At 32.6% G+C, this 15,954-nt stretch overlaps 1 protein-coding gene across 3 annotated transcripts in view; it reads left to right on the top strand.

Moving 5' to 3' along the window:
• Positions 1–15,954, top strand: part of CSMD3 (CUB and Sushi multiple domains 3) — a gene marked incomplete at both ends in the record, with an annotated part of 716,885 nt that overhangs the window by 286,512 nt on the left and 414,419 nt on the right. For 2 of the 3 annotated variants that reach the window (XM_082479075.1, XM_082479074.1), the window contains 2 exons: positions 2,715–2,792; positions 7,935–8,022. In XM_082479075.1, the coding sequence (XP_082335201.1) occupies positions 2,715–2,792; positions 7,935–8,022 (166 nt within the window). The remainder of the gene's footprint in view (positions 1–2,714; positions 2,793–7,934; positions 8,023–15,954) is intronic. The other variant, XM_082479076.1, reaches the window with a different exon arrangement.

Genomic DNA, 15,954 nt, shown 5'->3' with positions numbered 1-15,954 from the left:
CTTGTGACCTCTGCTTCTTGTGTACATAAACTATGTATATGCCATTCAGGTGTCTGAGGATGTGTAGAAACAAACAAAAAACTCCAACCAGTCTTTGCTCTTTAATGTGTTGTTATGATGATTTCTGAAAGGACAAACATCTCCCTAAAGCATGTGCTTAAACTCTGTACCTGAGGTCATGTGTTCAAGCCCACCCTCATTTTACATAGGTGTCGGAAGAATAGCTAGGCCTAGCTTCTGACTCATGAGGAGTTATTTTACACTGATGCTCAGAGAAGGCCAAAAGAAGCTTACAGCAATACTCCTACAATCATATTTATGTAGAAATAGCATCTTAGAAATCTCACACAATGATGAGAGAGTATTACTGTTATTCCAGTATGGCTCTACTGTGTGAAGGTTCAGTTCTTGGGTCTGTGACTTCTCCTGAGGATAGAACTACTTGTGGACTTTGATTAATTAGCGGGGGGGGGGGAGAAGAGAGGGTGGCAAGCTTCTGATATTAAGGATTAAAAATACTTTAAAAATACAGTATTTTGTGGCAACAGATACGTTATGGTCCTGCAAATAATATATTCCCAGAACCATTAGCAATGTTTATAGATTACATTATGATGATACACAAGGAAATTTACATTTTACCTCTTGAGATAAAAGCCTCTGTGGATTTAGAAGAAAATATGGTTTCTTCCATGAGAAGTGTAGAAATATTTGTCATCACGTCCTGTATCTATCCTATAAATTGTCTTTCTTATTAGTATGCTATTTTTTCCCGAATCTTGTTCTCCTATTGTGCGTGGTAATGTTTACTTTTATTTAATAACATTGATACTATTTTGCTACTTTGGTATTTATACCTCATGTAAGGTTTTCTTTGTCTATTCATTGATTTTGTATAAGAAGATAACAGGTGCTGAAAAATTCTTTGCTGATGTACTGTCTATCTTCTTGGGTTAGCTTCTTTTAGACCTAGTTTGTTTAGTCTCTGCTGTCTTCATCAGCAGTATTTGCTTGTAGCCAACATACAACATGTTTTCCATGTAGTTTTTACACATATGTAATCTATAAAGTCACTTGAGTATAATGTACCTAAAATCAATATACGGTTAATTTTTATTTTTTTTTTAGAAGGTCCTTTTTTATGTAGGGTTTATGTAGGTTTTATGTAGGCAAAGTGTATTGGAGAAAAGGGGCATGCACTTAGTTTAATGACTAAGAAAAATTTCTTGTGCTCTTTTTGCTTTATTCTCTTACCTTTTGATATCTTTTACGTTTTGGATTTACTCTATTTTTATTAGTTGTTTTGTTTCAAAAATATGTTGTGGCCACATGATTTGCCTGGACTAAATGCCTTTATCACAAAGCCAGCCCAAAATAATGTTTCTTTTTCAGAAATAGTTGAGCAGTGGGCTTAGGGGTGAGGTGGGAGTCAACTACCTTCCATATTACACTTTGCAAATAACAATCTTCAACTTAGAAAAAGGACCAGCTGCAGAACCAACAGCAGAACAGTAGACTGTATTTCATTTTTTTGTATCTAAATCTCTGTGGTTAAAACAGAAAATTAGCCAGGTATGCTTAATTTAATAATGCAGTGTTTTTTTCTATGATCAAAATATTGCTGTTTTGTCTGTGTAATGTAAACACAGATAATAAAATTTCAATATTTCCTGAATAAAAATTATTCTTTCCTACTAAAGCTAGGAACATAACTAAGGTAGATTTTGAACACAACTAGTGGAGATACTCTTGGAACAGGGAAGTAGTCTGCGTGCCTATAGATATGGAGAATGTATTCCAGTGTGTTACTTTTAGATTCCAGTGTGTTACTTTTAGAAGGACTTTTTGTCTACTAAAACATTGTAATTTTTTAGCTGTTGCCTCTGTTTTATCTTTTTTCCAAGTGTGACACTGACTTTTAATGTAAATTTTAAATTCTGAAGTAACAAGCAAAATATGTTGACAAAAAATATGTTGACGTTTCTATTGCTGATTAAACCTTTTCAGAATATATTTGGATTAATAGATGTCCTGTATTGCTTGGATGCTTATGGAATTCAGATCTGAGCATATATACTGAATTTCAGTGTGCTCTCAATAACATGTCTCTTTTTTTCCTTTTTAATTCTCTATCACTGGGAAGAATAATTGAATTAAAATTTCACCAAAAATCAACTATTTAAAAATGCCATATTATCTTTACTTAAAAGATTGCTGACTTTTCAGTTGGCAGATGTGATAATATTCTGTGCTTTTTTTTTTTTTTTTTTTAATGGAGGGAGTGGGGGATAAGCACTACTCTTGTACTGTTTCTTAGTACAGAAGAAACACTGTCTAGGATTCAACTGTTCAACTGTTTTAGAGAAACATATCTATAATTCTTTTCATTTTCCAGGTTCCATAAATGTGTGACAATGTTTTACACACTATATGGTGCGTGGAAATAAACACTTTTGGATATAATTTTTTTCTTGGTTATGTGGGAGAAAAATTAAGTTACAAATCTTATTTCTTTCCATTGTCAGGTGCACAAATTGGTCTTGATACTTGTTTTGTAAATTTTTTCCCACCAAAGGTAAACAATATGAGCTTGTTAGGTAGCTGGTACTCTAATTTGTATATACTTCCATGATAAAATTTGTCAAATGAAATGAAGTATTTTAGACTGTATTGCCTGATACGTGTTTTTGTTTGTTTGTTTTTTTTTTAACTAGTGAAAAAGGCCATAGATTTTAAATCTAGAGGATTTAAATTGTTTCCAGGGAAAGACAACAGCAACAAGTTTTCTATCTGTGAGTGTACTCCTTTTCTGTTACTTTTTACTAGTGCAAGAGTGAAGTTTGTGCTGTCTGTGCTGTTTGTGTGTTTTCAAAATTGTTTCCGTATTTCTGATAACTGACTTAAATCTGTTTCTCCAGTCTGCATGGTGAATTTTCAAATATGGTTCTACTCTAAAGGCAAGCTTTCTATAAATCTGGCACTGTTGAATGACATGTTATTTTGCAGTATTTTCACGTTAAATTTGCAGTATTTACAAAGAAATAAACATTCAGTCTCCCAGGTGTCAGCTGAAACCTTAGCTGTGAACAGGAGATATGTTATTTTAATTGAAAATCAGTAGTAGCAGCAAAAGGCTGTACAAACCAAAGCCTATCCTCATTTACAAAAGTGCAAGCACATACTTTTTTTCAAGAGACACACATGAGGTCACTTTCTGAAATTTTTTTTCTTCCTTAATTTTGACATTTTGAACTGATTAACTAACTGTAGTTTTAAAAAATCTGGAGATGCTTAGTGCCTTCAAGATTAATTAGAGAAAATAGGAACTGAAGTGCTCAGCATCTTACAGGACTGAGGCCTGATTAACTCAGAAGGAGGAGTCAGGCAACTTTCTAACTAATTAAACAGGTATGACTTTAAATACATTAAAGAGTATATCTTTTGCAAAAGAACGTGCCAGTTTTATAGACTTCCTTTTTGGACTAGAACCACATTTTAAATATTTAACAGTAATTGGTTGAAATAAAGATGGTATAACTGCTTAGCCAATGTCTACTTATACTACATTTCATTATTCTTCACAAGAGTGAAAGGACTTGTTTTTGAAGCTCCTAAACTGTACACATTTGTACTAATTTTTTGTTTAAAGTGTCAATGATAGATTCCATTTCCAGGATTTTGCAGGGCACATTGGCATGAATTTTAATCCATTTTTCAGTTTTAGGTTTTAAACTATCAACATATTGGATGCTTTTTTTTTTTTATAAAAAGGTGTCTTCAAGCAGCAAGACCCTTTAACATTTACAAAGTAAGAAAAATAAAGTAAAATACACTTCTGTTCAGTTCTTCTAATGTAGCATATTGCCATAGTCATCTTTTCTATAAACTGCATCACCTAAATAGTTCTGTAAGACATTTCTGGTTTATTTGAAAACTTTGTATCAAGATATTTAAAAACAAGTATTCTTTTTACTTGTATTGTGTGACTGGGAAGTAGAGTGATTATACAACAAGAAATAACAGTAAGATAATTACAGTATTTTGTATAAGGAACCTCTCCGAGGTCTAATGGTCCATCTGTGCTTTTAGAGTTACAAATGAGAATAATACAATGACTGATAATACAGTTTGTTTCTCTTTAAATTTATTTTGCACAAATAATTTAATATTCCATTATATAAACATTAATAGGAATTGTACATTTATATTGAAGTACCAGACACTTGTGATATCCAAAGGTGTTTGTTACAAAATTAGTAATGAAATTTATCAACATATTTTTGAAAATCTTTATAGAATTTCATATGTTATTATAGTCTATGTAAAAATGAAAACTTCTGTATCTTGTTTTATTGGTTATGCAGAGTAGATTACCTAAATGAGTGAACAATAAGTGAAAGTGAAAACCTTTATGATTTGTACCTTTAATGATCATAATCTTGTCATAAATAGATAACAGATTTTATATTGTAATCTAACTTTTGGCTAGCTAGTCACTTTGGTAGCTGAGGAAATTGAAGAAGCAGTATTCAATGAAAACCCTATGTATTTAGCTGTTAACATTAGATAAAATTCCCAATGTAGCCTCAGCTGAATCTGTACTTGCATTACAATCACAGATAAGGTCTTTTGAAAAGAAGGATGACCATCATTAAACTGTTAGTGGAAATAAGATAAGGATAAGTGAATATATATTTTACATTATGCCGTGAAATTATCATTCAACGTTTCTCATGTGTATGTCTTTTCCTTATTTTACTTTTATTGAACATATCTGCTATATTACATTCAATACTAATGTGTAGGTGATTTGCACATATTAAAGCCAGAATGATAATACCTGATATGATTATATACTTTGAAACAAGTATACATCAACTTCATTTTGCAAGTGACGAGATTAACGAAAAAAGAGAATATTGGGGGACCTACTTCAATCTGGATTAGAAATCTGGATTTTTTTTCTCCTAGTTTCGTGACCAGACCATGAATGATTGCTTTTGCTAGAGGAGCCTTTAGTTTAATACAGAAAACCCTGCATTGCTAGTTGTCACATGACTATGTGGCATGTTGGCCAGGCTGGACGAGGCTTAGAGCAACCAGATCAAGTGGAAGGTGTCCCTGCCCATGACAGGAGGGTTGGAACTAGATGATCTTTAAGGTCCCTTTCAATCTAAACCATTCTATGATTCTATGTAAAACAAAGATAGACAGACAGACAGACAGACAGACAGACAGATAGATAGATAGATATCTGGGGAACTATATAGAGCTGTATTTCAGTAGACTGAAAAATCAAGCATTATGTCTGGAAAAGTAACATCAACACAATAGTAAAAAAAATGTGCATTTATTTTTCCCAAAGTAGTTAGCAGAAATCAGAATGGATTTAAGTTTGTGCTTAAGTGCATTTCTGATTTGGGATCAAATCAGAAATCAGTTTAGTAACTTCTACCTATAAATTTTCTTCTGAATTTTTACTGTGGTATACATCTTATTTTAATTTTGTCACTGTAATTATTTTATTAATTTTCTTTAACATGTCTTTGTGTTTTTATTTATGAATATTAATAAATCCATATTTTATAAATTAAAAACACATTTCATAGAGTATTTTCAAGAATGGAACTTTATACAGAAGATGTCAAAAAACAATAGGATTTTGAAGCTTCCATTTTTGGTAGAAATTGAAGTATATAATAGTTCTTGTGTGCTGAAATCCCGTAGAATATTCTTTTTTATATGAATATTCACTCTATTTCCTATGTATAGGGAAATACTGTGTATAAAAATAAAATAATTATTTAATATATTAAAATAATACAATAAATAGAAATTGTTATTTGTAAATACTATTTTTAGTTTATTTTGTTTATAGTAAAGAGTTTCTTCTGTGTGCATAGACATATGATACAGCCCCAAAATGGCACCCTTTTATTTTATTTTTTTTAATATTATTGTCAGGTATCATGAATAAGCTTTAGCTATAGTTTCATTATATGTGTAATGTCAGAAAAGGTAACAGACTCTCATAAAATTGAGAAGGTGTCTTTTGAGTTATTTGCTCTCAAGTATACTTCGTTTCCCTTCTTGCATTGCTCAGTGAATCCTAACTGTCTACCCAACGGTCTTTTCAATTAATACTGTCTACCTATGATGATTATGAATTTATCACAACTTCATATAGGCTTTGGAACTATATAAAAGCACCCAGGTATTTCAAGGAGACAGTTCATTTTAAATGCTCCTCCGACAAGTTCCTACTAGACGCCCTTGTGAAATGCAGTTTATGGAATTGTGAGAGACATATATATTCCAACATTAGCAGGAACTCAGATTTCTATAGCTAATATGCTTTCATCACACCTACAAGTATTGGGGGAGCAAAAAAATGATGAAACCCATTAATAGGAATGGGATCTAAGGTAAGGCCTTCCTTGTCCCAACGTCCTCTGAGCACAGAGATGTAGATGAACAGAGACTACTTTTGTTTGCTATTAGAACAACTTTGGACATGGTGCAGCTCTTTTGGGGCAGAGGAGGATAGTGATTCCAGTTGACAATGGCTGAGCCTCATGATAGGCTTTTGAGCAGTGTGCTAAGTTGAGACATTTTCCTTTTAATTCTCTGCAACATTTTCATTTGGCCTTTGCCTTACTCAGAGGTACCAAACCAATGCTTCCCTTTGTGAGTAAGAAGACAAATTTCAAGAATGGGAAAACCCCCAAGTATTCTGAATGTTATTGTCCTTCATTAAAAGCTGAAATTTAATGAACGCCCTTCAGAAGTATAATTAGAAATTACATTTTTTTATTTAGATACATTCAATTTACAGCATAATGTGATTAGCCTAATTATATGCAAACTTTTCTTTAAAGGAAAGTTAAAATCTAATACTGCAAGTCCATTAGTCTAGTTCCTCAGAAATAAAGATTTATAAAGGTGAAAATCTCTTTCTGCTTAGTGTAAATCTCTTGGTGTCATGTTAACTTTTATTTTAAAAAAAAAAAATTCTTCTATCGGGCCATGAATTTACCAAGTAATACCAGATCAACCTCCTTTGCTAAGTTTTTTTCTGGGAACTGCTACCTCCTGGTTCAATTAACTTCAAAAATTAAATACAAAATTATTAGAATTATTTTGGCTTAAAATTAGTTTTGTAAAAAATACTTTTGTAAGCTGTAAAAATTATGAGAAAGCATATAATGCATTGGAAAAAAAAAGAGCTAAGATATTGTTGAATATGCTGAGGGCTAGATCACTACATATAAATTTCTGGAAAAACACACGGAAAGGTTCACAGGAAATTTCTCTCTGAAGATCCATTTTATTTTATTATAAGATAAATGTATGCAAATCAAACTGGCATTTTGAGCTTACCTTCAGATCACCATATTTTGGGAATATCTGTGTTTTCAATACTGATTAAGGACAATTCTCTCAGCATGAGCCTATGCATTCAAGTTTTCTTATAATTCAAGGAGAAAAGGTCAGCTCTTAGTGGAGATGACATTTATTAGATTATGTTCAGAGTAAAATCTTACAGCCCTAAACTTGATGAACAGTCCTTTAAATGTTAATGTTTGTAAAGGAATAGTAATAACGTTTCCATCTGGGTTCAATAATATTACAAACAAACAAAAGAGTTGATAACTACAATTTATAAAAAACATGTTATTTGGGGGGGGGGGGGAGGGAGGAGAGGGGAAATTCAAACCAGAAAATATATGCTTTGCTTATTATAGGGAGGAGAAACTTATACATTGAAACTAGAGATTATATGGGTGATCATATTCTATAGAAAATATGTTCTAAAGTACGTAAAACACAGTTAATATATGTTTTCATATTTGTTAGTTGCTTAACTGTATTTTTTAAAAACTGTATCATTTTATCTTTTTTTTTTTTTTTTTTTTTTTTCTGTTCTTTTGCAGTAAATGAGGGAGGTATTAAACAGGCATCCAATTTGTGCCCAGATCCTGGAGAACCAGAAAATGGAAAACGGATAGGCTCAGATTTTAGGTAAAATATAAACCCTACCATTATATAATTTCTCTAATACTGAACTTGGAAAATGTGTGTGTTAAAAAGTTATTGCTGTTGTTGAGATGCTTTTTCAAAACTGAACTTCTCAGTAAAAAATGAAATAGAATTCTGTATAAAATTATGTAGTTCAATATAGCCTGTACTTAATATGCAAAGAAGACAAAATACTTACTTGGAAGAGAGCGTATATCTCTTATAATCTAGCAAAAAATGGATTGAAGGTAAGTTAAAATAATATTATCATGTAAATACTGTATTAGATTTATAAATATTGAGCATACATGTGACACTGGAGGTTTTTGTGAAGGACAAAGCAAAATTAAATACAACACAAAGAGAACAATAAAATCTCACAGAAGATATTTCAGATATTAACTTAGAAATATTAACCAGAATCTAAGGGAATACTGTATATTCTACAGTCTATTTTTCAGGAATACAGAAGTTTGGTGCACACAGGTGTATCTCCCTAGTAGTGCCCAGAGTGAATGCAGACTATTTTTTATTAATTTTCATACATACCAAATTGGTAGTATGTAGTATTACTGTATTAAAAATAATAATTCAAATTTAAAAAAAAATGTACTTTCTTTCTAACAAATTCCTGCTTTTTATTCCTTGCTTTTTTTTTTTTTTTTCAAATGTTTCTAGGAAAACTCTAAAGAATCAAAGAATTATACACTGCCAGTGATCTATTCCACCTGTTTTTTATTTAACCTAAACTCAAATTTTAGCCTCCTTTCCTCATCCATTCTCATCTATCTTTCAGGTTCCTTACCTTGTAAGAAAAAAAAGTTTGCAATACTCTTCCAAAACATCCTATGTTTTTTTTCTCAGTGAATTTATATGACTCCTACTGTCAGTAACAGCAGTGGTTGATGTATTGTATGAGTAAAGACACACTTATTTCAAACATTTTCAAGAAGTGATTTTAACTTCTTGAAAATGTTTTGAATTCATTTTAATTCTGAATTTCTTTAATTCTGAGTTTCTGGACTTTCATTTCTCAACATACTAAGGATTAAACATACATATTATATATTTGATATACTGACAAATTTTGGGCTGTATTAAAAGAATAAATCTAAAGGTATTTTCTTGCTTTATGTCATATGTTAATTTCACATTATCATCAAGTTTACAAATGCCTTCAAAACACCTAAGTGAGGAAAGAGAAAAGGAAGAAATAAGTAGGAGGGAGATTGGTAATTTTCAAATTAAATGGTTTTATTACATTCAGTTTTGTTCAAAAGATGTATTTTACCTATCACACAGCACACTTCCTAACATTTGAAGATAGTAAGTGTTAAGAGTAATCCGGGAGATTTTACAAAATTATGTTACTTCATTCTTGTACATTTTTTTGTTTTGGTTTGTTTTTTCTCCCCATAATCAAGCAGAAGATAGGATTGATAATGACATCTGAAGTAAATGTGCTAGCTGGCAGTCAGTTATTATAATTTCTCAGTTATTACAGTCTCTCTATTTCTCTAGTTTTGAGAAAAGAAAAAGTCCAATGTGCATCAGAGAAAGCTTTATAACTAAATTTATATGGAATGTCATGTCTGACATTACCTGACAAAAAATGATTTCTCAAAGTTTTCAGAAAAATAAAAATAAATGAACTGTATTTTTTAACTGTCATGCTTTCTAGAATCATTATTTAGTCCACAGAAGGACCTACTGCAAGATTAGTTAAACATATGTGAGGGGCAGTACCTCAAAGAAGGTATGGTGATGATCATGCCCTCATCTTTCCTTTTAGGCCAAACTATCAGGATATAATTTAACATTATTTTTCGCTATAGACTGTGATGATGTGACTATCAAACTTTCAAATAAATTTATGAGATAATGAAAGGAGAAGGCATTCAAATTACTGAACAACAGAATACAAGATATACAAGATATCATAATCAATATATTTTCATTTTAAGTATTTCGTTTTTTTTTTTTTTTCTACTAATTTCTCACTAAAATCTGTGTTTCTTCTTTTTTACTTTTTGAAAACTATCCCCAAATTATCTGTGAGGAAAATCAGCTTTTCTATCAACTCCCATGAATGCACTATTTAATGCTTATATATATAACATAATGATACATCCAATCCCATCATAATGGAAAAGAATAAGTAACTAAGTATAAGTAAGTGAAAGAACGTGGCTTACACATACAATATCCACTGTTAGTGAAAAAAGTGAAAGTGACAAGTTGTGTTCAGTTTAATGTTATCTTTGGTGAACCGAAAGGGTAAATAAGCTTTTGTTCAAAACAAAATAAACAGAAGATATAACAGATACAGTACTATGCTCTTGGTCTCATGGGTCGTAATTTTGGGGGGCAGGAATGTCCATTTTGGTGAGGAAGTACTTTTGACCTTCCACCAAAGAATTTATTTTATGTATTTTCAGATCTAACTGAACTCAATTTTATTTTTTTTTTTTTGTATTCATCTTCATTTTGATCACTTCTTGACATTAGTATGGAACCAACCTTTTTACAAAGTGAAAAAAGATGTAAAAAAAAAAAAAAAAAACCAACAACAAAACCCAGACAAACTAGTACTTAACTGATCCTCTTTCTGTTGATGGCGGATTCTAGGAACAGTCTAAAATCCTGCTGATTCTAAGGGCAACCTAATTGCTTCCAGGTTTCTCTAACAGGTTTGGTTGCAGAGCAGTAATAGTTTCTGAAAGCACAGGCTTCTCAATGGCTTCATTGCCACCTCAAGTTTATGCTCAAAAGCTTTCCTTGAACTAATTCCTTTCAACTAAATATTCGAATTTTCACGGTTTGTTTTATTTCAAGATAAAGCCAATCTGGTATGGATAGTCTTCTCTAGATAAATCCCACTAGATAAATCCCATCTAGTGCAACATCTCCTTAATAGGCAGGTCTGTTCTGAGTGTAAGTCTCAGAAATAACCCAGAAAGGACTAGTTTCCTTCCAAAAGATCGAGTCTTTCCTCTATTTTGTGGTAGCCTCTCTTTACAATGCAAAAACATTTTATTTGGAAATAGTGGGAGGACATATATACAGACACACTTGTGCATAGTGTCTAGCTGCTTTATTGACAGGCCTTTAAAAAGGGAATAATTACCCCTTTTGTTGTATTCATCTTACGCATATTAGGAATAAATAGGGTGGTTACCTATCTAAGGCTTGTTAAAGGTCTCAGGAATGTGAACAGTGAGATTTGTCTTGTAAAAAACAGGACTGGGAAATGTTAGTAATACATTTGTCATTTAGCTCAAGTTGAACACTTGATATATTGAAAAGACATCTTACAAGAAACAAAAGCAAACTAAAAAATTTCAGCAGACTGAAAAAAATCCCTTTTTAAATTAACCTGGTTGCAATTCTTGCCGTTGTTATAATGGTTGGTCAATTGCTTCATAAGCTTCCAAAGTAAGGATGCTACTAATTCTTTAAACTAAATAAGACATTGCAAGAAAATTCTTACATTTAGTTAAAAAAGTACAGTACTATGGAAAATCTTTTCCAGGTTTTCTTGTACCTGACAGAGAGAAAAATAGCACACTTTTCCTTTTTCCTTCTTGAAGTCACTCTCTCTACAATGTAGGAAACAGCTTTACTTTGACCTTGTCTTTTTTTCCCCTTCTGATAAGGAAGTAAAAATCCCAATTACAATACCTTAATTTTAAAATATAGTGTTTTGAAGAAGAGTTTAGATCTATCTTTATCACGATCAATCAAAATCTAATTTCAGTACAATTTGATCTATTTTAGAGAGGAGCATGCTCTTGTCACTTCTCTTTAGCTTTCTTCAAATGTGATGTTATAGGTTTGGAAGCATTTTATTGCAATTTCACTACCTGCTCTCTCAGCACATTCCTATAGTCTTACATGGTTCTTACACAGACTTAGAAAATCAGCAATGTAAGCTGTAAGACAAGCTGCAGCATTCCATGACATTCTTTGGGACCTGAAACTCCATGTTCACCCTTTCGGGTATTTTTCCTAATGTGAAAATTCCCCATGACTATGTTTTGAAATTTAAAGTCTTGGTTTGTGATGCTAGCTCACTATTTGAGCATAACGTGCCTTTGTAGGTTGAAATAAAGTCAAGACTTACTAATAGTTGCCATCTTTTCCTGTAATGAAAAAGATAATTTACCTCAGAAAGAATACTTCCCTTCCCAGATTTTTCTTAAAAGTTTAGATGTACTAATTTTTATTCTGGTGGAATTTCCAATAGCTTATTTTATGTTACCTGTCATACAGTAAAATAGACACCTTTTCCACGAGTGTCCAATTTTAGAATAAATGCCCCTATGGAAAATATAAGAAAGATGTAATACATGAAGAGAAAAAGTTTTCATGTGTTCTTGTTGCTTTTTTTGTTGTTGGGGTTTGGAGGCTTTTTTTTTTTCTTGTTTGCATGTTTATGGTGGAATACACATAGTCAAACTGAATTCTGCTTGGAAAAAATATTTTATTATGAAGGAAACATCTTCCTCCACCACCACCCCAAAGTTCTGGCTTCATAAAATGAATAAATGAGCCTATCTCTATCCCTCTACCTCTGTAGTGTAGTCCAACTAGGTATTTAAAGATGAGATTCAGATCAAACTTGGATCACAACAAAGCAGTGAATGCTGTTGGACAGCCACAAAGATGCTAGCCTGGTCTTAAAAATACAAATTTTATTGAGGGAAGGAAGCATATGAAGTTTATATTAAACGCAATTTATTATGCCAATGAGTTGAGTTACAGTATAACTAATGATAATTTCTTCTTTCATTTTATATTATAAATTAATTTATAGTTATTTTCTTTGGAAGAATGACTTTGAAGTGTAACCATTGTTAACACATTGTAACACATTGATTGACTGACAGCTTCATGCTTAATTTTCCTTAAGCCTTCTCTGAATCACATACCCTTCTATATATGCAAGGTGAGCTTCTAGACTCTGAAACTTCAAGCCAAACGTCATGAAAATTGAATAAAACTCAGATGATTTGCAGTGTAAGATGTGAAGCTAATTTAGAGGGGAATAGTGCATTTCATTTATTAGCAGTTAATTGGTTCCTTTGTCAAGCAGAAGCCTCTGACAGTACAAGCTTTGTGAGAAAAGGTGACACCTTAAGAATTGTTTAAGCAGAATTACTGATGATCTTAAGAGTGTTGGGAGATCTTCTGCAACTGAATTTCAGTCATCACTTTAGTTTGTTCAACACGTGGTAAGGATTTTCCTGGACCAGAAGCTTTAAAGATTTAAATAGTCTAACACTGTATCTTGGAATCCTGACATCTTGCAGTAATGTTTCCAAGTACTGTATCAGCTGATCCACAAAAATGTTCCTATGCATGCTCTTAGCTTGGGACAGATGCTGTGGCTTAGCTCAACTCTCTTATTATGGCTCAAATAGACTACAGTATATTCTGTCTGTGTGTTGCACATAAATAATTATGGATCAGTGGTGTGCTAGGTTAAGAAAACATGCTTTGCTGCATAGTCTTGAAAGGTTATGTATAGCTTTATCTTCTTTTACTGCAGATGGAGAAAATAATATATGTGCTGCAATGCTGATTATTTATTTATGGTAGAATTAAAACATGTCATAATATTAAATTAATTCTTTGATAGGGCCAGACTTTAGGACCTGATGTTTATGTATTTCTGTTGGGTTTTTGTTTGTTTTTTTTTTTTTCCTATGGCAAAAAAATGATGTACTCTCAAACTTGTTCAGTTGCTGGTGTGGACAGAAGAGGTTAATATGGCAGAAAGATGTGAATCTTGGAGAATACTTTTTTCTATACTTTAACATATATATGACTTTTCAGTTGATTCTACAGAAACAAAATAATACTTCAATGTATGAATTCAGATGCATTCCCTGCACATCAGTGCAAAAATCCAAACTGAATCATCTCCTTCTTCTTCTAGTCCATCCCACCTATCCATCACAAAATTTGCAAGAGAAATGTACATTCAAAATGCAGAATAATAAAATTTATAGTTACAGCTGAGTTTGAGGTTTCGATTCCTTGCATAATTGATTCTTGTTCAATAATAATTTAAAGAATATATCAAATAATGGAGGAAAATAATCCAAAATGAGTTAGTTTGCTATGTTTGCCATGTTTGCCATCTGTTAAAATAACACTATTCAATATAAACTTCATATGAAGTTCAAAATATTAAACCTGCTCTTTCACATCCTGTAGAGAATCTATAGCTTTATTTTAGGCTCCTTCTTACTACTTTTAGTTTGTGTTCTCTAAAGAAGGATCCCAAATTTGGGGCAGATGATAGAGACTTCAAAAATAGGTATGAGATTAAAGTGCTTTCTCAAATTTGTATAATTGTCTTAATATTTATTCATACTTTTTTTGTAATGAAAATATATCTAAAGTCTGGGTTTTCTTCCTGAAAATGCAAACCTAGTGGCAATTATCTTTTGTCCTGTTAGAAATAGAAATTGGCAGATAAAGTTAATGAGAGACACAGGACAAGCATTCATTTTTGAAGCTATGAACTGCTTTAGCACAGTATGCTGTAGATGCAAAAGTTTTATATGAGTTCAAAATAAATTGAACAGCTTGAGTGAGACATAGAAACATTGATTGGAAGGGTCCTTGAGAGGGCATCAACTCCAATGTCACGCCTAATGCCAACACTAAATCATATCAGCTGGGGTTTTGTTTAGTCAATCCTGAAAACCCCCAAGAATAGAATTTCACAACAATCTGGTTATGCTGCTCCAGTTCTGCCCTGCTTTTCTTGGAAGAAGTTTCTTGTAATGTAAAATCTGAATCTCCTAAACTGCCCTTTGTATATTGTCTGCCATATGAGGAAAAGTTTGCTTCATTTTTTGTAAAGATTCTTAAAGTATTTATGGTCTGCTATTAGCCAGTACCTTAGCTTCCTCTTTGTCAGATTAATTAAGCCTAGCTGCCTCAACTTTTTGCTGTAGGTCATGAGCTCTAAGCCTCCAACTAACCTTCAAACCCTCTAGAGTTTTTATGTAGTTGAATGTATAGTTTGTTTTATTCAGGATGAGAACACATTACTGATCCATATTGCACAACTTTTTACCTCTACTTGTTGAGTTTATGAGGTTTCTGTTGTCCCAGCGCTCACGTTTGTCAAGTGTCTGCGTTGAAGCTCTGGTATTCAGTACGTCAGCTACTTTTCCTAGTTTAGTATGATCCAAAATTTCCTGGGAATTAATTTTTTCTCACCATCAACTGTGAGGATGAAAATATTAAACAGCGTAAGACCCCATATTGACTTCCTAGTGCTCAGCTTATTCCTGGCCACCAGCTGAATATAAAGCCATTGGTTCCGACCCTTTCAGCACAGATGCCAGGCCAATTTTAAATCTATCTGTTTAGTGCATTGTCATGGTTCGGGCTGAACTGGCCACTGAAATGAAATTTCATCAGCTCCCAAAGACACTGCTGCAAGAGATGGTGTCAAAAACCTTGCTGATGTAAAGCGCTGTTACATCGAACACTATTACATCTACCACTGGTCCATGTACCCAGTCATTTTGTCATAGAAGACAATCAGGTTGATGACATATGATTCACCCTTGGTCAATCTGTGTAAGTGCTCCTGATTTCCTGTTTGTGCTTTCCTAGAGGACAAGTTCTTTGCAGGGTTTGATGTGAGGTTCCTAGCTTCTCTTTGCCTTTCTTAAAAATTCATATAATATTAGTCTTTCTACAGTCAGTAGGAACTTCTCATCGCCACAGTTTTTCATAGATGATACCAGCGTTGCATAGAATCAGCCAGCTTTTTCAGCACCCTTTGGTGAAAGCTATCTGCCCCCCTGCCTTTGAATGCAGTCATCTTCTTTTACCTGTTGTTCCTCAGTATTGGCTGTCCCTCTTTTGTTATCAATGCTAGCTAACACAAGGAACTGTTGCCTACAC

Source organism: Vanellus vanellus, assembly GCF_965231255.1.
Source record: "Vanellus vanellus genome assembly, chromosome: 2".
Lineage (NCBI taxonomy): Eukaryota > Metazoa > Chordata > Aves > Charadriiformes > Charadriidae > Vanellus > Vanellus vanellus.
This window is presented reverse-complemented; position numbering and strand designations above follow the sequence as displayed.